The 26,287-nt window shown below is 41.4% G+C and overlaps 1 protein-coding gene across 1 annotated transcript in view; it reads left to right on the top strand.

Annotated features, from left to right (window-relative positions):
- Positions 1 to 26,287, top strand: part of dcc (DCC netrin 1 receptor) — a gene marked incomplete at its 5' end in the record, with an annotated part of 117,141 nt that overhangs the window by 83,708 nt on the left and 7,146 nt on the right. Inside the window, 14 exons of the mRNA XM_080420334.1 lie at positions 3,987 to 4,128; positions 4,873 to 4,983; positions 5,283 to 5,477; positions 6,966 to 7,061; positions 11,419 to 11,550; positions 12,186 to 12,244; positions 15,635 to 15,773; positions 17,787 to 17,894; positions 18,761 to 18,955; positions 19,526 to 19,558; positions 20,344 to 20,406; positions 21,459 to 21,621; positions 22,812 to 23,116; positions 25,074 to 25,205. Of these exons, the coding sequence (XP_080276460.1) occupies positions 3,987 to 4,128; positions 4,873 to 4,983; positions 5,283 to 5,477; positions 6,966 to 7,061; positions 11,419 to 11,550; positions 12,186 to 12,244; positions 15,635 to 15,773; positions 17,787 to 17,894; positions 18,761 to 18,955; positions 19,526 to 19,558; positions 20,344 to 20,406; positions 21,459 to 21,621; positions 22,812 to 23,116; positions 25,074 to 25,205 (1,873 nt within the window). The remainder of the gene's footprint in view (positions 1 to 3,986; positions 4,129 to 4,872; positions 4,984 to 5,282; positions 5,478 to 6,965; positions 7,062 to 11,418; positions 11,551 to 12,185; positions 12,245 to 15,634; positions 15,774 to 17,786; positions 17,895 to 18,760; positions 18,956 to 19,525; positions 19,559 to 20,343; positions 20,407 to 21,458; positions 21,622 to 22,811; positions 23,117 to 25,073; positions 25,206 to 26,287) is intronic.

The raw sequence follows: 26,287 nt of genomic DNA, 5'->3' as shown, positions 1-26,287 counted from the left end.
TTTCTTTCTTTCTTTCTTTCTGGTGTATGCTGAGGTTACAATGAAAAGATTATCAACTTTTAAATTAACCTTCTCATTTATATCTTGCCAGTTGTCTTAAGTTACAGTATATGCACCACTTCAAAGATCACAGATGAGACACCATTGTATTATGTTAAATGTGGACAAGGCATGTTCATGTTCGTGTTTCACAATTATAAACATTTGATTTTGCCATAATGAGAACATACAGTTACCTGCATCAGTGGAATGCAGCTAAGGACTCAAATTGTAAATATGAATTGACAATATTTGGAATCAAATACATTTCCTGAGATGGTCCAGAGGCGGGGTCTGGCCCCTGGGGCCGTGTGTTGCACATTTGTACTTTAGCAGCTGGACTTGAATGGATAGCCGTCCTTTATATGAAAGCATGTATTTTCTGCACAGCCTCCTTGTTTATCCAACATTTCACGTGGCTGTCCACGACCAATGGCCATTTCTTCCAATTGTTTCACGGTCACACCAGTGGTCATTTGATCAGGTTGTAGGATACACGACAAAAGGGGGCAAACTGTCGCTGTATTGTGGCCTGCTTTCTGTGCATGTGTGTGAGACACACAACATCAGGGCTCTGAGTGCGTGCCAGACATACAAATACACTAAAATCTATTCATCCTGTGAATGGCTGTATTCTGTGCTTCATGTTAATTCTTGCAGATTTGTGTATTAGACTAGCCTGTCTGGCCGCCAGTTGATCACGGTTTTCAGCGCAGCAACAGAGCGGTCGCTGAGAGCAGGCAGCACTACCATTGCACACACAATGGGAAACAGGATTGACCAATGAGACTCAATTGTCGGGGGACAGAATATCTGGAGAAACCCTCCTTCTGGCGCCCATATGCAACACATAAAAACAGAGACTGAATTCAGACCAATGTTTCCTCTACTATCCACCCTCCTCCCTCTCTCTCTCTCTCTCTCTCTCTCTCTCTCTCTCTCTCTCTGCCATGATCAATTGCATTGCTAATCAATTAGTGCCAATGGAAAGCCAATGGGGAGAGCAGGTGTTGCTAAATGCTAATGGATTCACACACGCGCGCGTGCACACACACACACGCACACACACATACACACACACACACACACACACACACACACACACACACACACACACACACACACACACACGCACGGCCATTGAAATGGCTGTTTAGCTTGATGCTAACAAGTGCAGACGTGTACAGTACGTGTGTGTGTGTGTGTGTGTGTGTGTATGTTTGTGTGGTAGATGACAGCTCGTTAACATGCAAATGAGGTAATTAAAATGTGCAAGCACACACACACACACACACACACACACACACACACACACACACACACACACACACACACACACACACACACACACACACACACACACACACACACACTTATGCACACACACCAGATGTCAGCCAAGTCCCAAGCGTGTATCGTTAGCAAGTTGTGTGTGTGTGTGTGTGTGTGTGTGTGTGTGTGTGTGTGTGTGTGTGTGTGTGTGTGTGTGTGTGTGTGTGTGTGTGTGTGTGTGGGTGTGCCTACATACACATACAGTGTAAACACTCATTTATCAAATCAGACCCGCCCCCACACACACACACACACACACACACACACACACACACACACACACACACACACACACACACACACACACGCACACACTTAATGCAAATGCCTGTTTGATGCCTGTAGCACACTCCCAAAAAATTGGGGACGGAGGCATGTTTACCGCTGTTCCTTTTAATTACACTTTTTAATGGTTTGGGAACTGAATACTATTGTTGCAGGTTTGCAGGTGGAATTTGTGCAAGTGTTTCTTTTTTTAACCACTTGGCTTTCCAATGTGCTTTTGTCTTTGCGATGAGGATTTTACTCTACTACAGTGATTTCCTCTATAGTCAGGGGATAGGCTATTAGCAGAAGAATTTCCAATCTTGGAATAAATTCCTTACAAAAAAAAAACTTCACCAATGTGTTTGTAAAAGTGTCTAGTAACACATCTCACAAATACTGAAATGCAGTTTCCCTAGGGAAATTTTTTGACAGCTCCTGAAAGTTGGGGTACCCACCATAACCTTATGCAGGGAAAAAAAAAAATCAAAATTTAATTCTGTTTTAAGTAGCATGTGAGGGGGCAAACTAGGGTGTTTTTACGATTCTGAATCCATTGCAAGCATTTGTTTTGCACCAAAACCACTCCTTGGGCTAAAAACAGCCCAATCTCAATGGGCTTTTTACACAAAAAAGTATACCTGGAAAAGGATGGCTATGGCCGTTTTTAGCCCAAGGAGTGGTTTTGGTGCAAAACAAATGCTTACAATGGAATCAGAATCATAAAAACACCCTAGTTTGCCCCCTCACATGCTACTTAAAACAGAATTAAATTTAGATTCTTTTTCCCCGTATAAGGTTATGGTGGGTACCCCAACTTTCAGGAGCTTTCACAAATTCTCCTAGGGAAACTGCATTTCAGTCTTTGTGAGATGTGTTACTAGACACCTTTACAAACACATTGGTGAAGATTTTTTTTGGTAAGGGAATTTATTCCAAGATTTTTTTAATATCCCCTGACTACTACTACAGTGACATATATATATATTTTTTAACTCAAATCTTTGCTTCTGGGGGGTCTCTGGAACAAAATATTTTGAGATGGGGGTCTTTGGCCAAATACATATTATTTTGGGTGGTCCTTGACATGAAAAAGTTAAAAATGTTCGCTTTAAAAAATATGTATTCCAAGCACACATTTTCACGATTTTCAACAAAAAAGATTACCAGTTCTACAAGCTTGTATTTGTATATCTGCTAATTTTGGAATAGCCAAAGAAATCTGAAAAATAACACAGATGCGCTCCCGGTCTTAAAGGGTTAAGCAGTGTTTGTGGCTGAAGCTCCTGCCATCAGAGCCCTGATATGAGTCTCTTTCATAGTCAATCAGATCTTTTCCTCTTGTTATTGTCATCCAAAATCCAGGTCAAACGAGCTCAGCATTTCTATACATGCCACAGATAATGGGATGTTATTGCGTTCATTCAGAGTTGTCAACCCTTTTTCTGGATCAGGGACCCACTTGAATATCTTGAAAAGTGTTAGTGCGGCACCACCCATCTGACCCCTTAACCCGGCAGACAAAATTTCGGCTGCCGTGTTAAGCGGTCAGATGGGTGCATTTTCAAAGCATGTTTTATCATAATGATCAATCAATTGATTGTGTGTTGCGGCTTGGATAAAAAAAAAACCCCATCAAATATTAATGTTATTTTATCATTAACATCTGAGTGTTTTGTCAGTTGGTCAAGGGGCCCACTTGCAATGTCGTCATGGCCCGGCAGTGGGCCCCCGACCCACAGGTTGAGAACCGCTGGCAACTCATTCAGTGCCAATGACGTAGCAGACGTCACGTTTTTCATAAGCCCAGAGTGCCAATGACGTCTGAGACGTAAAATAAATAAAAAATAAATAAATATATATATATTTTTTTTTTAAAAAGGTTCAGAACCCAAGATATGATGATTTGAAGATTTGCTGCTCCATTCACTTATTGTTTAACTTCTTACTGAAAAAGGCTGTATATATATTTTTTACAATGTATTTTTGGCCTTGGCACAGGGGTGATATAGCCAGAAATATTTTTGGCACTGAATGAGATTTATACCAAGCGATATACCTGTATGGAAGCAGATGCATTCGTTATGTTTCTCCACTCAGGTATTCAGGTTTTTCCTCTAATTTGTCACCCGTCTGAACCAGTGGTGGACAAAATACTCAAGTGCAGTACTTCAGTCAAAGTATACTCCTTGTCAGATATTATTCAACTACAAGAGAAAGCTGCTCGGTCTAATCTTTTGAGTTAAAGTACCGGAGTACTTTTATGTTAAAAAAACACGGGCAGGACATGATAAAGTCGTCAGTCGTCATCGTCACGACTACAATTTTGTCTCTTGCGTTTTTTTCCCCAGAGCATCCGGGTGTCATGGCAACCGCCACCTCGCCACTCGCAGAACGGCGTTATCGTGGGATACAAGATTCGCTACAGGAAGACGGGTCGCCGTGGCGACCAGGAGGCCCTGGAACCACACAACCTCTGGTACCTGTTGACAGGTGACTGGACAGCCAGCGGCCGTGTTTGATTGATTGATTGATTGATTGATTGATTGATTGAATATTTTATTAGTCAGAAATGTAAACAGCACAGAGGTACAGTCTCACATTTAGGCTAAAAGGATAACACAAATTTTTTTTTTTATCTGTATCACAAAGAAAACTTTTTTTTCCAAGGTTTTAAAGGGAAAATACCATCACATTTTGCTTTTATATGATTAAAAAATCACACCCAGTGTGAAGTGGGCGGTGTGGTCATCACAGTGGTCATCATAGTGATGGAAGCCCACTTCCAAAAAAAAAGATTTTTGGAAGTCCATAATCTTATTTATAGGTTATTAATGTCATCATGTGTCTCGCTAGCCAATCACAGTGCTGAATAGAGTCAGCCAATAGAGTCAGCCAATCACAGTACAGCTAGGGGTCTACTAATGAGTCAATCACTATGCAGGAAACTAATACTAATGAGGTGTCCCAACCCCACTTATAGGGGCGGCTACACCGCCCAATAATGATGTTATATTATCATTCAAATCTTAGTGTTTTGCCAATTATTTGGGGGCTCACTTACAATATCCTCACGGTTCATTGGAAATCGTTGAGACGTTTCCATGTAAACACGGGAAAGTGGACCTGACATACCTGTATAAATAGAGGAAGTTGATAGTAAATGACTATAGTTAACACACAGGAAGTAAACAGGGCTTTCAATGCTAATAATGCTACTGCTAATTATTTCCCCAGGTCTGGATAAAGGAAGTCAATACGTTTTCCAGGTGGCGGCCATGACAGTTAATGGCACAGGACCAGCAAGTGAATGGTACACCGCTGAAACCCCCGAGAATGATCTGGACGGTAAGAAGTACTGATTCTGCTGATAGAGCCTCTGCCAGATGAGCAAAAGGCTATTATCTCCCCCCGGTCAAGGGGGAATGTCCCTTCAGCCAAGCGGTTAAGATGTTGGCTTTCCATGTGAAAGACCTGAGTTCAATTCCGGGCATAACACTTAATATACTGGAGAAAAATGTCCTGCCACCTTTCTTGTGTAAATCTGTCAGCCATGCAGACGAATCTCACTGTCTTTCTTTCTTTCTCACTATCCTCCTTCCTTTCACTTCTTTCATTTCCTCCCCTTTCCCTCTTGTCATCCACAGAAAGCCAGGTGCCCAATCAGCCGAGCTCGCTTCACGTCCGGCCCCTCCCCGACAGCATCATCATGTCGTGGACTCCGCCCCTCAGCGCCAACATCCTGGTGCGCGGTTACATCATCGGGTACGGCGTGGGCAGCCCGTACGCACAGACGGTGCGCGTGGACAGCAAACAGCGCTACTACGCCATCCAGAACCTAGGTGAGGATGAGTGTTGGCATACTTAAGCTCCCAGAATCTATAGGTGGGGATCACCAGTATTAGTCAAGTCAAGTCACCTTTATTTGTACAGCACATTTAAAAACAACATAAGTTGACCCAAAGTGCTTTCCATTCACAATAGCATCATAACAACCTCATAAAATACAACATAGTAAAAAAGCATAAAAGCAATACTTCAAACAAATACAGCATAAATAGAAGAACAATATACAACAGCGATACAAAAAATAAATACATTAAATACATTCAATGGCCATAGGTTAATTGCCCTCAGACTGAGCTGAAGGCAATGGAGAAGAGGTGTTTTTTTAGGGTGGATTTAAACCTTTCAATGGTGGAGCTGGACTTAATGTGCAGTGGAAGATTGTTCCAGAGTGTGGGGGCAATTAGTGTTGCATCAGTATTAGCGTAAGTGTTGCCATGTCTGCTTATTATAAGCGACTTTGGGCTTGTAAATTATTGGTAGTTGCGGCTTGCGGGTTTTTGGGCTTGTTATTTTATGATATAGGATGCTTGGTTAAATTAAAATAAATTGAGTTTTCTTAAAAAAAACACGTCATCTCACGTAGATACATAACTGTAAGTAACAGTAATGCTTACAAAACAGAAAAAAAGTTTTAGCCCCAGCCAGGTACTGTACTTATCTGCAGCTCAGGCATATTTCTTGCAGTGGCGTTATGGCAAGCTGACCCAGCTAATATGGCCGATGACGTTGACAATACGTCCCCAGTGGCCAATGTGGTGTCTATGTATTTAAATGTCGATGCACAAGACATCCCAAGAAAGACACGTTTCAGTCCTGGGTTGTGGACCTGACAGTGGCGATGTTGAATTTTAAATGGCAGAAATGTATGTCTTTCTGACAACCACTGCTGAAGAGACCTATTTGGTTGTACTGTTCTCCAGTGGTGGAAAGTAACTAAGTACTGTACTTAAGTACAATCTTGAGGTATTTGACTACTGGAGCAAATATTGTACTTTTACTCCACTACAATTATTTGAAACCTTTAGTAACTAGTTGAGTTACTTGAGCAGATATAAATTATTATATCATAAAACATACATTAACCACTTTAGCCCTATTTTATACATAGGCTATTTGAAAATAGCCGATCTACATGCTCACGATGCGACACGTGAGCTTGTAGATCTGTTATTTTCAAACATTTTAGTACTTTTACTTTTGGTACTTTAAGTATATTTTGATGCCAATACTTTTGTACTTTTACTCAAGTAACATTTTGAACACAGGCCTTTTACTTGTAACAGAGTATTTCTACATTGTGGATTGCTACTTTTACTTAAATAATATATCTGAGTACTTCTTCCACCACTGCTCTCTCTCTCTCTCTCTCTCTCTCTTTTTGTTTCTCACCTCATTCTCTCTCTTTCCCCCCCCTCTCTCTCTTTCCCCTCTTTCTTTCCCCCCTCTCTCTCTCTCTCTCTCTTTCTCTCTCCTTGTCTCAGAGCCCAGTTCTCATTACGTCATCTCCCTGAAGGCGTTCAACAGTGCTGGCGAGGGCGTCCCGCTGTACGAGAGCGCCGTGACGCGCTCACTATCAGGTAGTGCACCCGCCGAGGGGTTGTTGTCACTGCATTATTCATGTTTAATACCACTACACTACTAGTACCAGTCCTCCTCTGTGTATGATGACTACTTACACAAGTACAATACACGTACTCATACTAGAAGGCATAGTAACACCAATAGTGGTGTGGATACCGACAGTACTGGTAGAATTTTGCTTTTACATACCGTTAGCCTCATAGCATAATTGCTTAAGTCATATTTTTTTCAGGAGAGACAAAAGGTTTTCAGGAGAGACAAAACAAAATAAAATCACTATCTGCCTAAGTCACCTAGATCAGTGGTTCTCAACCAGTGGTCCGGGGACCACCAGTGGTCCTTGAGGGGGTTCTAGGTGGTCCCCAGCTAAATGATGGAGAGTTGGTAACCAAATGGACTCTTTTAGATCCTTAACTCTTGAGAGCGTAAAATGAAACCAAATGGACCCTTACGGGTCCATTTGGTTTCATTTTACGCTCTCAAGTGTTAAATTATTGTTAAACATCAGTGTGAAAAGGCTCGAACGGCCAAGGCTCCAAAGACAGTCAGAGATGCATTTTGGGGTTTTTTATTTCGCCCAACTCCTCCATCGAACTCCAGTGCAAGAATATATACACATTTAGCAACAACAATACTGACCTAAAATCTAAAATAGAGATGAGATAATTAAGCACTTAAGGCAAACACTAATAAACAAGACCCAACTGGATAAGAGCTCTCTTCAGGCTTAACCTTGATCACACAAGGCCCTGTAGCTCTCCCTCAGGGATGTTACCTGTGTTTCTGCCCATATCTAACTAACTACCTGTCTGTCCCTGCAGCCTCCCTTAAATAGGGAGTGGATCCTACCACAGGACACAGAATCAATTAGCAACAATTCCAAATACTTCCATAAATACTCCCAGAGCTTCCCCGTGCCACAGTATAAAAGTAACCTAAACATTCCTAATGATGCGTTACAATTAAACAAATATAACTTGGGGTAAAGACTCAATGATAGTTTAAATAAACACAATACTCCTAAAGCATATGAAACACCCCTCCTCCACAGCACTTGGCACCTTCCCAATCAAGGGGATTGCCACCAGCAGTGTAGGAGAGACAACCAGCAAACATCAGTGAACATTTCATTATCAATACACAAGTTTAAAACCATTAGTCCTTGCATAACTTTCAATGCAGTCAGATGTGTGTATGTGTATATAGGGCACGGGTTGCCCCGTGACATTTCCCCCCCCTTCTGAAGACGCCCTTTGTGGCGTTCTGGAAAGGGAAGTCCACTCCACAGTTCACTGACCCAGTCCCCATAATGGACAGGACCCAATGGCGAATGTGTGCTCATGTTCTTCCACCCACCCACTTTGGTTCTCCCAGTGGCACCGGTGCTGCCGCCGTTTCTGCTGCCGCCGCGTCGCTGCCACCGACAGGCTCTGCAGCCCCAGCATGCACACTTGGCTGCGTCCTGGTTGCCTCACTGTCCACGGAGCCGGGTGATCTGGTGGTTGAGAACTTTGAACATCTGTTCGTTCCACTCCTTCTCAAACTTCCTCGTGGCCAAACCCGCCTCTCTGGAAGTGGTTGTGTCCACCTTGGGCTGGAAACCTTCCTCGATGGCTCCCCCTGTGGCACCCTCTTCCTTCAAGGACGTGGCTCGCTGCTGCTGGTGATGGGTTTTGGAAGGCATTCTGGATTGTCTTTTCTTTTCTTCTGACACCACATGTGAAAAGGCTCGAACGGCCAAGGCTCCAAAGACAGTTAGAGATGCATTTTGGGGTTTTTTATTTCGCCCAACTCCTCCATCGAACTCCAGTGCAAGAATATATACACATTTAGCAACAACAATACTGACCTAAAATCTAAAATAGAGATGAGATAATTAAGCACTTAAGGCAAACACTAATAAACAAGACCCAACTGGATAAGAGCTCTCTTCAGGCTTAACCTTGATCACACAAGGCCCTGTAGCTCTCCCTCAGGGATGTTACCTGTGTTTCTGCCCATATCTAACTAACTACCTGTCTGTCCCTGCAGCCTCCCTTAAATAGGGAGTGGATCCTACCACAGGACACAGAATCAATTAGCAACAATTCCAAATACTTCCATAAATACTCCCAGAGCTTCCCCGTGCCACAGTATAAAAGTAACCTAAATGATGCGTTACAATTAAACAAATATAACTTGGGGTAAAGACTCAATGATAGTTTAAATAAACACAATACTCCTAAAGCATATGAAACACCCCTCCTCCACAGCACTTGGCACCTTCCCAATCAAGGGGATTGCCACCAGCAGTGTAGGAGAGACAACCAGCAAACATCAGTGAACATTTCATTATCAATACACAAGTTTAAAACCATTAGTCCTTGCATAACTTTCAATGCAGTCAGATGTGTGTATGTGTATATAGGGCACGGGTTGCCCCGTGACAATCAGCATTACTTAATTTACAAGAAGTCTTCACAATTAGAGAATATAGAATAATTGTTATTTTGATCAACGTTTGCTTGTTATCTCTCTGGTACAACATCAATACAGCATGGAATTGTGAACAAAATCGTAGTTGCTAAATCTCATCAAATGGTGGTCAGTGGCTCAAATGCCGAACAAATAATGGACCTTGATATGAAAAGGGTTGAAACCCACTGACCTAAGGTGACTTGGCAATCATGAGTAAAAAACTAATTTAGCTTAAGTGATGTTTATCTGCCTTTATCTATATCTGCCTAACTCTACTCTCCTAACACTGCTGATTCATCCTGCATTATTGCCTATGTTCTCAGCCTATATCAGAATGCTTGTTACATTAAAAAAAACAATTTCAGCCTAATTCAAAAAGTTGACTTAAAAGCACTTTATGCCTGAGTCATTTTGGATTGGCTGAGGACATAGGCAATAAGGCACAATGATGCAGCAGTGTTAGAAGAGTGTCAATTTGACCAAAAAGTTACGTAGGCAATTATGCTATGAGGCTAACGATACAGCACTTGTGTTTCAACTTCTCCTCTCCTCTCCTCTCCTCTCCTCTCCTCTCCTCTCCTCTCTTCCTCTATTTTCACACGTTCAATCTCCCAATTTCTGTTTTCTTTCCAAACCTTTCCTCACTCTCTCTCTCTGTGCATGATCTCTGTCCCTCCATTAACCTCCCTGCCTTCCTCCATGACCCCACGTCCCAAAACACAACACTCACAATATAACCCCCGTTCCACCCCTCACATCATGAACGTCTTGCTTGGCCAAGTGTCAAAGAAAGACTTTCTGCTGGTTTGCTTACATATTTTCATGGAGTCATTAACACCCAGACTCCATTTTTTTTGTAATAATAATATAACTTTCTGCTCAGATATTCACACATACTATAATGGACAGATAACTTTGCCTCTACCAAAGTCCAATTCCATGAAGAGAGCTGCATTTTATAGGTCAATTGTACTTTGGAATAGTCTTCCAAATGAGATTCGTAACACCAGAGAAAAAGCCTGTTTTAAAAGGAAACTTCGACTTCATATACTATACACTCAAAACATATAATCACATCTTTTGTTACATACCAGATTGATAGTGCTACTTTTTAAATCTGTTGTATCCCTGTTGGTATCTCTTTTTATGTGATAATCCACTTTTGTAAAATGTATTTATAATTTTTTTTGCAGTTTTTAGTATTTCTTTGTAATACACTTTGATATGTTATATATTTTTGTTAATGTATTTTAATGTCTTGGACCCCAGGAAGACTAGCTGACGTTAAGGCGTCAGCTGATGGGTAGGGCTGTCACCATTACAAATTAAAGTTGACGATTAATTGTCACTCAATTAATTGCAATTAACGAGCCATTGAACACTGGAACATATGAAGCCTTTTAGGCTTCGTAATAAAAAGATTGCACAGGGCAGATATGACAAATAACTGAAATATACAAAGACATTATTGACATATTTAATAATTGTATACATGTAAAAATAGCAGAAATAGCAGATCTACAAGCTTACAAACGCGTCACAAAGTGAGGCGTTGTAAGCTTGTAGATCTGCTATTTCTGCTATTTTTTTATATTTGAAAATGTGTGAACATGTACCAACATGGAAACGATTATGCAAAAATAATTGCGATTAGAGGATTATGTAGTAATTGTGACAGGCCTACTAATGGGGATCCGTTTAAATAAACAAATAAACATCCTTCTTTCTGACCACCTCTCACCCCGACCCCCCCCCCCCCACGTGACCTCTGACCCCTCTGACCCCCACTTATAGACCCTCTGGACCCCTCGTCTGACTCCGACGACGACGACTTCTACCACTCCTTCCCCGACTTCTCTTCTTCCTCCATCTCTTCCTCCTCGTCCTCCTCGTCCTCCTCCTCCACTCCCATGATCCCCCCGGTGGGCGTGCAGGCCGTGGCGCTGGCGCCCGACGCCGTGCGCGTCTCCTGGGCCGACAACGCCCGCAGCGGCGAGGAGAAGCGGAGGACCGGCGCCTGGGGAGGAGGTATAGAGCCATCTGCATTATGATAATGCTATAGCTTATTATATTGTGTTGCATTTTGTTATTGGACTAGCACAGTGCTTCTCAAACCTTTTCAAGTCAAGGACCCCCAAAACGATACGGACCCCCGTCTGAATTTTTTTTTTGCCAGGAACCTCCAGAAGAGAAGATTTGTGTAAACAAAATTCGAATTTATTCTACTTTCAAGATTTTTTTTTAAATATAAAAAAATAGCAGATATACAAGCAGATATGTGAGCTTGCAGATCTGCTATTTTTGAACAGCCAAATGTCAAATTTTGCAGGGGACCCCCTGGAACCCCCCCCCCCCAAGGACCCCTGTGGGTCCCCAGGCCCCACTTTGAGAACCAATGCACTAGCATATCATAAATAATATAGTGTTAATATGAATCTTATATTGTATCATATTGTAGCACAATTTTATCATTATATTGTATTGCATCATGAATTAGATATTATATTGCATTGTATAATATTGATTTATATATATATATATAATTATATCTATTATAACATGTAATAATATTGTGTTATTGTATAATATTCTGTCATATTAAAATATATTGAATGTTCTATTATAAGGTGCAGGCACAGGTGGAGGTCCGGGTGTCGGAGCAGAGACGAGGTTCTACTCGCTCAAGTGGCGTCCGAGCGGCCAAAATAACGGGAAATATAAGGTGTGTGTCCGTGTATCCGTATCTGTGTCCGCGTCCGTGTCCGTGTGTGTGTCCGTGTGTGTGTGTGTGTGTGTGTGTGAGAGAGAGAAAGACTGAGTGCGTGGACACACATAGATTCCTGGATTTATAGATAGATAATAGATAGATAAAAAAAAGAAGAGATAACATGAGATAAACTGCCCTTTGATTGATTGATATCTTTATTGATCATGAAATAAAAACATTATGTCACATGTAACATACGTCTGACCCACCATAATCAAAAGGATAATGTGATGTGTGATAATGTGGTGCTGTTGGGTCCATGAAATGTGAGTTTCAAAGTTCAAGAGTTTCAAGAGTTCATGATGTGAACAAGTCTCTGAGTGAATGCGTGGGTGGACCTGCCACTCAAAGTGTGTTTGTGTGTGTGTGTGTGTGTGTGGGGGGGGGGGGGGGGGGGGGGTACATCAGATACATATTCACAATACACCATCTACAATATCGATACGAGCGTTAATGTACTCCCTATAGAGTGAAAAGAGCACAACACTAAATAAAAGATTGAGAAATATTGAATGGAAGAAGGTTGTGGAAATTGATTATACACGGTCAACTTATTTACTGGAATGAGCTTAATGTCAGGGTGGACTCAGGCCAAAATAACAAACAGAACCCTCTGTGATAAACCCCCTCTCAGTCTGAATGATACAAAAAAACAAACAAAAAGAGTCACTGACCCTAATTTCACAAACTAAATAAAAACAGGAGTAAACAACCATTCCACCAAATTGGCAATTCACCCCTCCTGCTCCGTGCTACTGTATGTTTGCAAAGGGAATGGTGCTGTACACAGAAAGCTTATTGGAGGGGGGATAGAAGGCGGCTAGGCTAAAACCAACATCATGCAGTCGTTGCTCCAGGCAAACGTATTACCTACGCAGTGGTGGAAAACGTACTCACATATTCTACTTCAGTAAAAGTATCAATACTGCAATGTAGAAATACAAGTAAAAGGCCTGTGTTGTTACTTTAGTAGAAGTAAAACAGTATTGGCATCAACATATACTTAAAGTACCAAAAGTAAAATGTTTGAAAATAGTAGATCCACAAGCTCACAACGAGTCGCGATGCGACTCGTTGTGAGCTTGTAGATCGGCTATATTCAAACAGCCTATATATAAAACAGGGCTAAAGTGGTTAATGTATGTTTTATAATATAATAATTTATATCTGCAACGTAACTTGTAACTAAAGTTTTCAAATAATTGTACTGGAGTAAATGTACAATATTTGCCTCTGAGATGTAGTGGAGTAGAAGTAAAAGTATTGAAAATTGGAAATACTCCAGTAAAGTAAAAGTACCTCAAAATTGTACTTAAGTACAGGACTTGAGTAAATGTACTTAACTACTTGAGTAGGTACTTTACTGTACCTAACAGAAAACAGACAAGCAAAAATGTCTACACACACACACACACACACACACACACACACACACACACACACACACACACACACACACACACACACACACGTCTAACAAGTCAATGGCAAAAGTTGGAGGGTGAGAATGAAAATTGAGACTCATTTGTCAAACAAATCGATTCTCAAAGTTGTTGCTGAGCATCTCAAAGACAAACCGCACGTAACGACGGCATCACGGGAGTCATTCAATCCGTGATGGAAAACGACATCTGTCAGCCACTCATGGTGGGCACTGTAGATCAGCCAGTCTGCGCTGAGAGCCGGCAGCTGTCAATTGCACACCGGAGACAAGAGACATCCTCGCAACGACAGCGTACAAAAATACAAATACTAATGAAAAAACAACAATACAAATATGGATGGCCATGATGTTAAACCCTTATTGATCCCCAGGGGTAAACGTAGGTGTCCCAGCAGCAACAGTATAGTAACGATGAAACACAGTATAGAGGTACTGGTGGTAAGAGTAAGAGAACCAATAAGTTAAAATAATTTGCAGTACAGTCTATCAATAAATTCACGTGCTGTGTAAATGTACTCACCAGTGAATATGAGAATGAATATATTTGCAATGTCATTGATTTTGACAGCAAATTTAGTTTTAGTCATAGTCTTTTGAATAAAATTCTGTTTAGTTTTAGTCATATTTTAGTCACCTGAAATGTTTTACTTTTAGTCTAGTTTTAGTCGACTAAATATAGATTTTAGTGGACTGAATCTGTTGATTTAGTCGACTAAAATGTATTTTTGGCAGGCCGTGATGGCATCGAAATGATTTTCACATAGCTGCATGCCGAAAATAGGCGATCTACAAGCTCACAACGCGTCGCAGCGCAACGCGTTGCTTGTAGATCAACTATTTTCGGTCTGTGACACCCGTGCGCACCCATGATGACTTGTCTTAGTTCTACTGGATCTCTTCTCCACTAGTCCCGCCCAAACATTTTAATCTAGTTTTGATTTGTTGAAGAAATTGTCAGTATATATAGTCATAGTTTTAGTCATCATAGCTTAGTTTTTATTTAGTTTTCGTCGACGAAATCAACACTGATATGTACAGGCCTTCAAAAGTGAGTGTGGGCAAGAGTGTGAGAGTCAAAGCCGGAGACAGTAATTCAAAAGAACAGACGGTGCCAGAGTCACAGCAGGCGTGAGTAATCCAGAAGTAGAGAACAGACAGCGTAGGGCCTAAGTTCTCATGTAGTGGTCATGTAGTGGTCAAGCTTGGTCATGGAGCCTGATGGCTAACTGGCACAAAGGACCCACCATCAAGCTCGTTGTGAGCTTGTAGATCAGCTATTTTCAGCATGCAACCAAGTGTAAAATCAGTCATTATGACACCATCAAGGCCCGCCAAAATAACTTTTAGTCGACTAAATCAACTGTAGATTTTAGTCGACCATAACTGTATAATATTTAGTCAACTAAAATAAAAACAAAACTCAACACTAGAGTATACAGACGTATAAACCCTATAACAATCATCCTGCTGACGCAGAACAAGAGAGAGAGAGAGAGAGAGAGAGTAGCAAGGTAAGTGTTCCTGCTGGAACACTGCTGCTGGTTGGTGTTTCCTGACCTTCTGACCTTGTTCACACCAATCTTGGAGAGCTGCCATTTCACCTGGCTGTGTCTGAGAGAGTAATTTATCTTCCGTGTGTGTGTGTGTGTGTGTGTGTGTGTGTGTGTGTGTGTGTGTGTGTGTGTGTGTGTCCGTGTGTGTCCGTGTGTGTGTGTGTGTGTGTGTGTGTGTGTGTGTGTGTGTGTGTCCGTGTGTGTCCGTGTGTGTGTGTGTCCGTGTGTGTGTCCGTGTGTGTCCGTGTGTGTCCGTGTGTGTGTGTGTGTGTGTGTGTGTGTGTGTGTGTGTGTGTGTGTGTGTGTGTGTGTGTGTGTGCCTGTGTGCGTGTGCGCGTGTGCACGCAGAGCGCCGATACCACCGCCCTTAGCCACACGGTTACCGGGTTGCGGCCCGACACGGCGTATGAGTTTGCTGTCATGGCGACCAAGGGTCGACGCTCCAGCACTTGGAGCATGACGGCGCACGCCACCACGTACGAAGCAGGTATGCTATCAAGGGTTTAGGCTTTTCTTGAACTAACTTTTCTTTATCAAACTTAAAGGGCAAGACCACTTGGATAGAGGTTTAGTTACCTTGCCATGATGTAACTCCAAAGGCAAGAAATCAAAAAAAATAATTGCTCCATTGATTAGAAATTGATGATTCAAAATATGCTCCTCATTGACTTACATTGTACGGTAAAACAGCTCTCAAAGTCACTCTTTTAGCACATAAACAAACACAAAGTTGATTCAGACAATATAGAACATCACCAAACCCAGTACTGTCTGTTTTCTTTAGGGCTGAGACTCGATTAAAAATACAATCTAATTAATTGAAGCTTTGTAATTAATTAATTGAAATTAATCGCATGTTTAATCGCATATCAATATTTGACCTGAGAAGCATTTTTTTTCAATTAAAACGGATTGGAATACGAGTGAATCAATGAGTGAATACATTTAGTTTAAGCAACAAAATATAGTCTTTTTTATCAAGGTGGCTCTAAACAGACCAAAAGATCAGTGCAAGTTTTACCATAAAATGCAGCAATTTTAGGAATATGTTCAGAGATTCAGGTAGCCTATATAAATTGAAGGACCTTCTGTAAACTGAAGCACAAGTAAAACACAATACTTCCAAGTACACAATACTTTCAATTATACATTCCAGAACAGTGGAAACCCTGACCATTAGGAGAAATAAAAATAAAGAAGTCTTGATTGACCTTATTGTCAATTATCCTGTATGAACAAACCAAAAACAAAAATCCCTGTTGCTTCAAAGGCCATACCACTAGGTTACTTTGTTGATTTAGCAACAATTTAGTTTGTCCATATTGATTAATTTTTTTAAAATCAGTCCTCAATATCCTTGGCCAAAATATATAAATAAAGTGGTCGAGTGTGGGTGGTGTATGGATCCTTGTACTCCTGCTAGGAGTTGGACTAACGTTGACCACTGAACGTTATCATTATCCACAGCTACGTTAACGTTTGCTCTGGCTTTCCACGCTAGTGGCAACATGTTTAGCATTGAGGTCATATGCAAATTCTTTGCTGCACAATCTGCACACAACCGTGTTTTTATCCACGCTTCCACCAGAGAGTTTTTAAAATCTAAATTTCCCATCCACTGGGCCAAGCAAAGCAGTCTGATCGGCCTCTTCTCCCATTGTGTGCATTGGGGGTTGTTGTCTGTTGGTAAGTGCACCGGTATGATCGGTATGACTGAAACTCGTCCAGTGGTGCAAAAACTAATTGCGATTAAAATGTGTAATTTTCTTTAACGCATTTCTTTAATTATTTAAAGTCCCAGCCCGACTGATTACCAATGACAAGATTACTAATGATAATAATTAGCCAACCTAGTTGACATATCTGATTATACAGGGTGTCAAAATAAATCCATATTGCAAACAAACAAACAGGGAATAGACAGAAAATAACCCAAACAAAAAGGAATCAATGAGTTTGTGTTATCAGGGAATGTGTGATAATGAATGTGACATTATGTTACCTAGTCAATCAGAACATCCTTCAATTTGTTCTTATATAAATTAATGAAGATAGTTGTATACCCATAGAGTACTTGTCCCAAAGTTTAGTACCTCTGTATTTAAGGGAAAATGTTAAAGGGGGGGGGGGGTTAGCCTGTCTAGTGTTGTATTTGTGTATTTGAGAGTTTTTTTTAAAGTATTATTATTATGAATAAAATATTATCATTATTATTGCATGATTAGTGCTGACAACATTTGGTTTCATGCTCGCTAACATGCACAGGGGGATCTAGCATGGTTAGTACTCTTGGCTAAATTCCAATTCTCACATTTCTGTGAGTTTGAGAACTGCTGCATTTACATTAAACTCAACAACAACAACAACAACAACAACAACAACAACAACATCATCGTTTCGTCAACCTTGCTCCCACCCTGCCCCATACCTCCTTATCTCCACTTCCCCCAAATTGACGTTTTTTTCCTGTTCTTCACCTTCACCTTGCTGGGACCTGCAGCCCCAAGCTCCGCCCCCAAAGACCTGACGGTGATCAGCCGGGAGGGAAGGCCGCGAGCCGTCCTCATCAGCTGGCAACCGCCGATGGAATCCAACGGACGGATCACAGGTGAATGTGCTAGTCTAGTCTCGTTCTGAGAGTAAAGTATGTGTGGTTTGATTTATGTGTAGATTAAAAGCATGTGTAGTGTAATTTAATTTACGCGACACCATGTGTAGTAACACTCGATAGCAGAGTCCCGCCAACAAAGGCATTAATTGCCTGGATTGGTCTTGGAAAACCACCAGGTCTCTGAATCACAGGAACGTGTGAAATGTGGGCGAGACTCTGGTCTGGAACCAGGCTATAATTTATCCAGTGGTGGAAAGTAACTAATTACATTTACTCAAGTACTGTACTTAAGTACAATTTTGAGGTACTTTTACTTTACCTGAATATTTCAATTTTTTAATACTTTTTCTTTTTCTTTTTTTGAGCTTGTAGATCTGCTATTTTTGAAAAAAAAATAAAAAAAATCTTTATACATTTTTAACTCAGATCTTTGCTTCTGGGGTCCCTGGAACAACATATTTTGAGATGGGGGGGTCTGCGGTCAAATACATATCATTTTGGGGGTCCTTGACATGAAAAAAAACACTGATATTATGGCAACATAAGTTTTTTTTTTCAAAAAGAAACTGTTAGAATTTAGAAGACATTTGTAGAATCCCCAGAAGCAAAGATTTTAGTAACAAATATTCGCTTAAAAATATATATATATTCAAAGATTTGCACACATTTTCATGATTAAAAAAAAAAGCAGATCTACAAGCTCATTGCGGAGCACTCGGTGCCGCGCTATGAGCTTGTATATCTGCTATTTTTGAATAGCCCAAATAAATCTTAAAATGACACAGATGCGTTCCCGGTCTTAACGGGTAAAAAAAAAACGTTTTCCACCACTGAATTTATCGCAATTATTCAACCACCCACAGGCTTCATCCTGTACTACACGCTGGACAAGCATGCGCCCATCGACGACTGGCTGATGGAGGTGGTGGGTGGCGACCGCCTCACTCAGCTCATCCTGGATCTGACACTGGACTCCACCTATTATTTCCGCATCCAAGCGAAGAACTCGAAGGGGGTCGGCCCCCTGTCGGACCCCGTCAGCTTCCGGACGGCTAGAGGTGAGGATGTGCGGGAATGGGGGAAAGGATTTCGTTATATTATTTGTATTTTCTGTGTATAAAACTAAATTGTATTTTTGGGCGGTGAAACCGCCCCTATAAGTGAGGTTTGGATATTTGTACACCAAATCCTGCGCTGTGATTGGCCAAAAATGTACCCCGCCTAACCCTGCACCGTGATTGGCCAATCACAGTCTATTCAGGACTGTGATTGGCCAGTGTCACATGACACATGTGCATAGCCCTATATAAGAAACCATAACTTAAAAGAAACATTAATTTGTTTTTTTTAAGTTATGGTTTCTTCCATCATAAAGAGTGTTTCAATAAATGTATTTATTTTTTGTACATGATTGGTTGACTCCATTCAGTATTGTGATTAGCTAGCAAGACACCGCCCACCCACACACTTTAAATTGTATATACAGGTACTGTACTGTATATTTTTAATAGAGTAACATTTGTATGCTTTTTAATATCACAAATATTTGGATTTTTTAATGTATGAGAAAGTAAATGAATATACATTTTTCTGTGTATAATGAATGAATGAATGGTTATTTTTTTCAGTCGAACATCCAGACAAAATGGCAAATGACCAAGGTAAGATATAGTAGGCCCCGCCCTATTAGTAATGAATGTTACTCCTACTCGACTACTAATAGTAGGCTACTGCAACTCAGTGGCAGTGGCCAGAGATTGTGTCAATGAAAATACACAATATTATAGCGTACAGAGGTGTGACAACATTGCAAAGTTGAAAACCCTAGCAACTAGAGAAAACCAGAGCTAACAAACCTACGCTTACGGCTTTAAAAAACAACCCTGATAGATACCATCCCAGTATCTGAAGGATCGCCCTAAAGTCTTTTTGCATTGCTTCTGTGGTGCTGTTTTTTTTTTAATTAACTGAATTGTTTCCAGTTTCCACCCAGCTTTAGTCATTGAATTGTGACGTTTGTAACATGGTCTGTTTACTGCATACAGCATGCAGCACTGCCCTCTGGTGTCTGTGTCTGTGTCATAATGAATCTTTATTAGCTCTGTGTGGGATATTGATTTGACGGGTGGGTGCCATCATGATATTATTGGTTGAAATTGGTTGGTACCTACTGATGTACAGCTTGTTTTACAGGAAGTGATTTTATTTTTTGCACTATTAATTTGCACATAATTGCCATGTAGGTGCCCAATATGGCAATGTTTATGCTCTGAAGGGTTAAAACACTTTATTTCCATTTCAGCTAGACTTTAATATAGGCCATTAGATCATTTTAATCACAATTATTACTACTTTTACAATTGCTACTACTATTACTACTATTACTACTATTATTTCTAGTACTACTACTATTTATAATAGTAGTACAACTTAATCTCTCTCTCAGGTGGAGGAATGGACCACTCCTATTGGCCTGCAGACAACAACTTGATTGACAGGAGCATCAATGGTAGGCCACGCCCCCTTTCTCTTCTCTTCTCTTCTCTTCTCTTCTCTTCTCTTCTCTTCTCTTCTCTTCTCTTCTCTTCTCTTCTCTTCTCTTCTCTTCTCTTCTCTTCGCTTTTCTTTTCTTCTCTTTTTTATCTTCTCTTCTTCTGTCCTATCTACTAGCCTACTGTCCTATTTGCTGCTTTCCTCTTAAGCCAGATTCAGTTGTCTGGCACCAGACATATTGGTGGGCGGAGATCTCTGAATGCCTCTACTCTCTCTCTCTCTCTCTCTCTCTCTCTCTCTCTCTCTCTCTCTCTCTCTCTCTCTCTCTCTCTCTCTCTCTCTCTCTCCCTCTCTTCAAGGGGAGTTTACAATCGAATGACAAAGTGCATCATCAATTCTCACCACCTGTCACTCACCTGCGCACACACACACACACACACACACACACACACACACACACACACACACACAATATTCATACCGTGCGTGCGTGCGTGTGTGCATGCATGTGTACTGTGTACTGTGTGTGTGTGTGTGTGTGTGTGTGTGTGTGTGTGTGTGTGTGTGTGTGTGTGTGTGTGTGTGTGTGTGTGTGTGTGTGTGTGTGCGTGCGTGCGTGCGTGCGTGCGTGCGTGCGTGCGAGCGAGCGAGCGAGTAAGAGAGAGAGTGCATGCCCGTGAGTGCGTGTGGGTGTTTGTGAGTGGGTTCCTGTTTGTTTGTAATGTTTTTGTCTATATTGCAGTCACAACATTGTGAGCTTGTAGAGCAGCTATTTTCACACACTATTATAAATGTATTAGAATTTGTCACGTTGATTTGTTGATACAGATTTAGACTGTATCTAAAAATTACAAGAAAATAATTATTGATTGTTGCAGCCATAACGTTCATCTGTTTTTAAGTCTGGAGACTACTGTCCAGGACAGTTTTCAGACGCGCCTCCTGCAGGAGACTTGGCTCAATATTGATCATAATTATTTTTATTTTATTGTATTTATACTTCCTGGGTTTTTTCGTTGTCCGACTTGTAGTCTTGTAACCCTGCTCCCTGGTTCGCATACATTCCAGAGTCTCCCATTGGCCAGATGCGGCCGCCCCACGGCAGTGCCACGCCCCAGAAGAATGGCAACCTGTTGGTCATCATCGTGGTCTCCGTGGGAGCCGTTACCGTGGTGGTGGTCGCCGTGGTAGCGATCATCTGCACGCGGCGGTCATCTGCGCAGAAGAGGAAGTGAGAGAAAAACATATTTATATGTATTTATGCAGCATAATGTATTATACTGTATTATATCTCGTTGATGTCGGGCAGAGACCTTCTTTCTCCATATTAGAATTGTTATGTTTTACTTTTTTTTATACATGAATGCCCTACTTCATCGTACAAGAGTGTTGCACAAAAGTAGCAAAAATAGCCGATCTACAAGCTCACAATGTGATGCTACACGTGAGCTTGTAGAACGGCTGTTTTTCGAGATTTCTGAAAAATGTTTAAAGTGAAAATCGTTGAAGTCCCTGGGTTTTTATAAATATTGAACCAATGAAAAGTATTAGCTTATTAGTGACTAAACGATAACTACATAGAATTCATTAGAACATTGGTTCTCAAAGTGGGGTCCGGGGACCCCCAGGGGTCCGTGAGGGAGTTCCAGGGGGTTCCCAGCTAAATGATAGATAGTTAGGAACCAAATGGACCCTTATGGGTCTGTAACTCTGAGAGTGTACAAATGGAACCAAATGCTCCCTAACGGGTTCATTTGGTTCCATTTGTACACTCTCAGAGTTAAATGAACATCGATTTTACAATATAAATTGGGGTCACAGAGATAGAATTGCCATTACATGGGGGTCCGTAGCCAAATGCATGTAAAACTAGGGGTCCTTGAAATTAAAATGGTTGAGAATCACTGCTAGAGCCATAAAACTCTTCCCTTATGGGGGTCCCTGACATATCTTTTCAAATGGGGGTCTGCGGACTAATAAGTGTCAATTTGGGGGTCCTTGACATGAAAAAGTTTGAGAACCACTGCATTTGGACGTATAAGCTTTCCACTGGACGGCGACCATCTACAGTTAGGGGCCGTGTCCTCAAAGACGTTTTTTTTTTCCTTTCCTGAGAGCAGCGTATGTTTTTAATTGTTTACTGGACGGGAGACCCTCGTTTTTTTGGAAACTCCAGCAGTGTGACGAGGGGCTGAACGTCTGTTTTTTGGCGTTTTTATCTGCTTGCCGAGAGCATTTGGAAACGTTTTTTTAGGCGAGCACCTGGCGTTTTCAGCTGGGAAGAAGCTCTTCGGTGGACACACAGATTTAATCAACCTAGCTAGCTGAATAACAAGAGTTAATTCTGTCTTTTAGTCCCTCTCCTCTCCTCCCCTCTCCTCTCCTCTCATCTCGTCTCCTCCTCTCTCCACTCTCTCCCAGGAAGCGCGCCAGCAGCGCCGGCGGTGCCAGCAAGCGCCAGAAGGAGACGCGACCTCCGCCCGACCTCTGGATCCACCACGAGGAGGTGGAGCTCAAGAGCCTGCCCACTAACTGTGCGGGCCCCGCCCACAACTCCTCCTCCATGTCCACTTCCTCCTCCTCAGGGGGGGGGGCCCAGGGCCGCGATCATCCTTCCGCGGTCGTTACTCCGGCCACCTCTGTGGGAGGAGGTGGGGTTGGGGGCGGAGTCGGGGGTGGGGCGTCGGCCCACGGCCAATCGGATGGCAGCCTGTGCGGTAAGGGAGGTAAGCGTAGAGCTTTTTTGTTTGTCGTATATGTGTGTACATGTTCATTCTTTCTTTTGTTCATTCTGTCATTCATTCATGCATCTGTTTGTATTAATTAATGATCTCATTCCATCATTTAATCAGTGGTTTATCTGTTCATTCTTTCATTCATTGGCTCGTTCAAGCATCAAGACTGATCTTGATTGGTTGAGCGGACATGGCAGCTTTATGCCGGAGGGGAGGAGCCGTGTGGTTTTGGTTAAAAGACCATGTCCGTCCGTCTGTCTGTTCTCTGATCTGGCTCCTCTTCTCTTCTTGGAGACAAAGAGGTGCCATTGTTGTTGTTGTTTGCATGGAGTATGTCCACTGACAACAAGATGTTAACCACTTAAAGCAGTGGTTTGCAACCTTTGGGGGGGGGGGGGGCAGACGACAGTAAAGTGACAATTTAAGGACTTTTAATACCTTTTTAGTACCTAAAGAAATATAAAATAATGAAATGAAACAAGACCATTACTGCATCAAAAGCAATCAACATCATCACACTATACTATAAAACTAGTCAAACATTGGCTAAATAGTCAAATTATATAAGAAAGAGGCAAACATTTTGGAAAATAGCTGATCTACAAGCTCACAACGCCTTGTGTTGCGAGGCGTTGTGAGCTTGTAGATCTGCTATTTTCACAATATCTGTGGAACCGAGTCAAACTAAATGTAATGCCTCAACTCCTACAATTCCAAGTGCCTGTCAGGGTGGGGGGTCCCCAGTTCAAATATGATTATTGCAGGATTTTGGAGGGTTCCCAGTACAAATCAGATTATTTTGAGGGGTCGCTGCCTGAAAAGGTTGAGAACCACTGACTTTAAGGACAACTTCATCAATTTTCAACCTATCATCATATAATTGGTCCTCACTAACGCTCATTATAATATGGTACCATTTGTGTCACTGGTAGGCGGGTTTCTGAAGTGTCCACAGCCCTCCTATGAGACACAGACCAAGTAGATTATTATTTATTTTTTTACCATTTTATCATGAGCATTAGTGAGGACCAATTATATGAAGATAGGTTGAAAATGGGTGAAGTAGTCCTTTAATCCTTCAATTCTTAGTAAAACTGACCTGAGTTGCAACTGTCTTTGTCAAAAATAGCCGATCTACAAGCTCACAACGCGTGTTGTGAGCTTGTTGATCTAATCGGCTATTTTTGGCTAATGTTCCTCCCAGAATAATGGATGATGGGGTTCAAGTGGTTAATAGATCAGACAGCCATAATCCTATTATGCTAAATGTACCACGGTCAAATATATAATCATTATAAACAACAACAATAACGAAACAAAAAAAACACATCCTGGCGATCCTTCCATCATTCACTCATTCATTCTCCTTCCTTCATTCAGTCCTATTCAATTGTTTATCTGTTCATTCTCTCATTCATTGGCTCCTTTTCTCATTAACCCATTCAAACCGGCAAAGCATCTGTGTAACCACTTTAGCCGTTATTTTATACTTTGGCTGTTCAAAAATAGCAGATATACAAGCTCATAATAAACTTTATTTATATAGCACTTTTCAAAAACAGGTTTACAAAGTGCTTAACAATACAAATACGATACATACATAGAAAATATAAAGGCAATTCAAATGATGGAAAATGTAATAGCGCGTCATAAGCTTGTAGATCTGCTATTTTTGAAAAATCTTGAAAATGTGACATGTGTGCAATTTATTTTTACTCAAATCATTGCTTCTGGGGGTCCCTGGAACAACATATTTTGAGATGGGGGTCTGTGGCCAAATACATAGCAATTTGGGGGTCCTTGACATTTGAGCACCACTGATACAGCAACATACGTTTTTTCAACAAACTGTTTTAGATATAGAAAACATTTTTAGAATCGGCCTTACGGTCTTAATGGGTTAACCTGCTCATTCACTCCTTCATTGTAATATCGTTCTCTCCTCCAGGTGAAGTGGACGAGGCTAGCAGCGTTAGCGTCAGCGTGTCCACTCTGGAGCGCTCGCTGGTGGCTCGCCGGGCTCCCACCAACACCAGGACCAAGATGATGATTCCTCTGGACGCACAGCCCAGCAGTACACGTCAGTCTATGCATATATACTGTGAATCCCTATGTAGGTGAACGATATCCGATCCTCCTTCCCTCCTCCCCCGGCTGGTGCCCTGCGCACTACCCACACCCGTCTGCCTTCCACCCCTCCCTCTCTACCTTCATCTACTCCCCTTCCCTCCCCCTCCCCCTCTCTATCCCACTTTTCTCCCCTCTCCCCTAACGAGGTCCTTCTCCTTGTTACCTCTAGTCGCCCCACCTCATGCTCCCTGGACCCGGTCCCATCCACTCTGCTGCAGTCCACTGCACCTGAACTTCTTCCCTTCTTAACCCACCTTATTAACACCTCTCTGACGTCTGGTTACTTTCCCTCTGCTTTCAAGACTGCCAGAGTCACCCCCCTCCTGAAGAAACCGACTCTTGACCCCTCTGAAGTCAAGAACTACAGACCGGTTTCCCTTCTATCCTTCCTATCTAAAACTCTCAAACGTGCTGTCTTCAAACAACTGATATATTCCACTTTTACCTTAGCGCTAGGTATACTCTTGGTTGCTTGTTTTTGCAGGAAATGCACTTAAGACTTCTGGTGATTAGTTAGGGTGACCATATTCTGAATTCCCAAAAAGGACACAAAAAGGACACAAATGCACGCGCGCGTGCGATTCTTTTTGCGGTTTCCCCCCGGATTTGTAACTTTTTTTTTTTTTTTTTGATACCTTAATTCGGTTAATTCGGTTAATTCTGGGCCTCTTTGAGGTACTGAAAAATATTGCTTTATAAATAATATACTTATTTATTTAAAGTATGTCTCCTCTGTTTGTTTCAGATAACAAAATAATCACAGCTTAATAATTCAGCTTTTTAACAAAATAACATCTCTCTCAACAAGTCTTATCTTAGAACAAGTGAGGTACCCCATTATTCAAAATAACCTCTCATGTCTATAATGTAAAAATGTAAAAAAGGTCTCAAAACCTGTTAATTATAAACAAAAGAAAATAGAGAAGTAGCCTGTTCTTCAATGTTATAGCTCATTCTTCAAAATAATGTCTCTTATGGCTAATGTAAAAAATATAAATAATGCCTCAACATTTAAACAAAAAGAAAAGAGAG

Source organism: Gymnoscopelus braueri (assembly GCF_963280865.1).
Source record: "Gymnoscopelus braueri genome assembly, chromosome: 22".
Lineage (NCBI taxonomy): Eukaryota > Metazoa > Chordata > Actinopteri > Myctophiformes > Myctophidae > Gymnoscopelus > Gymnoscopelus braueri.
The sequence above is the reverse complement of the archived record's forward strand: the minus strand, read 5'-3'. Positions and strand labels throughout refer to the sequence as shown.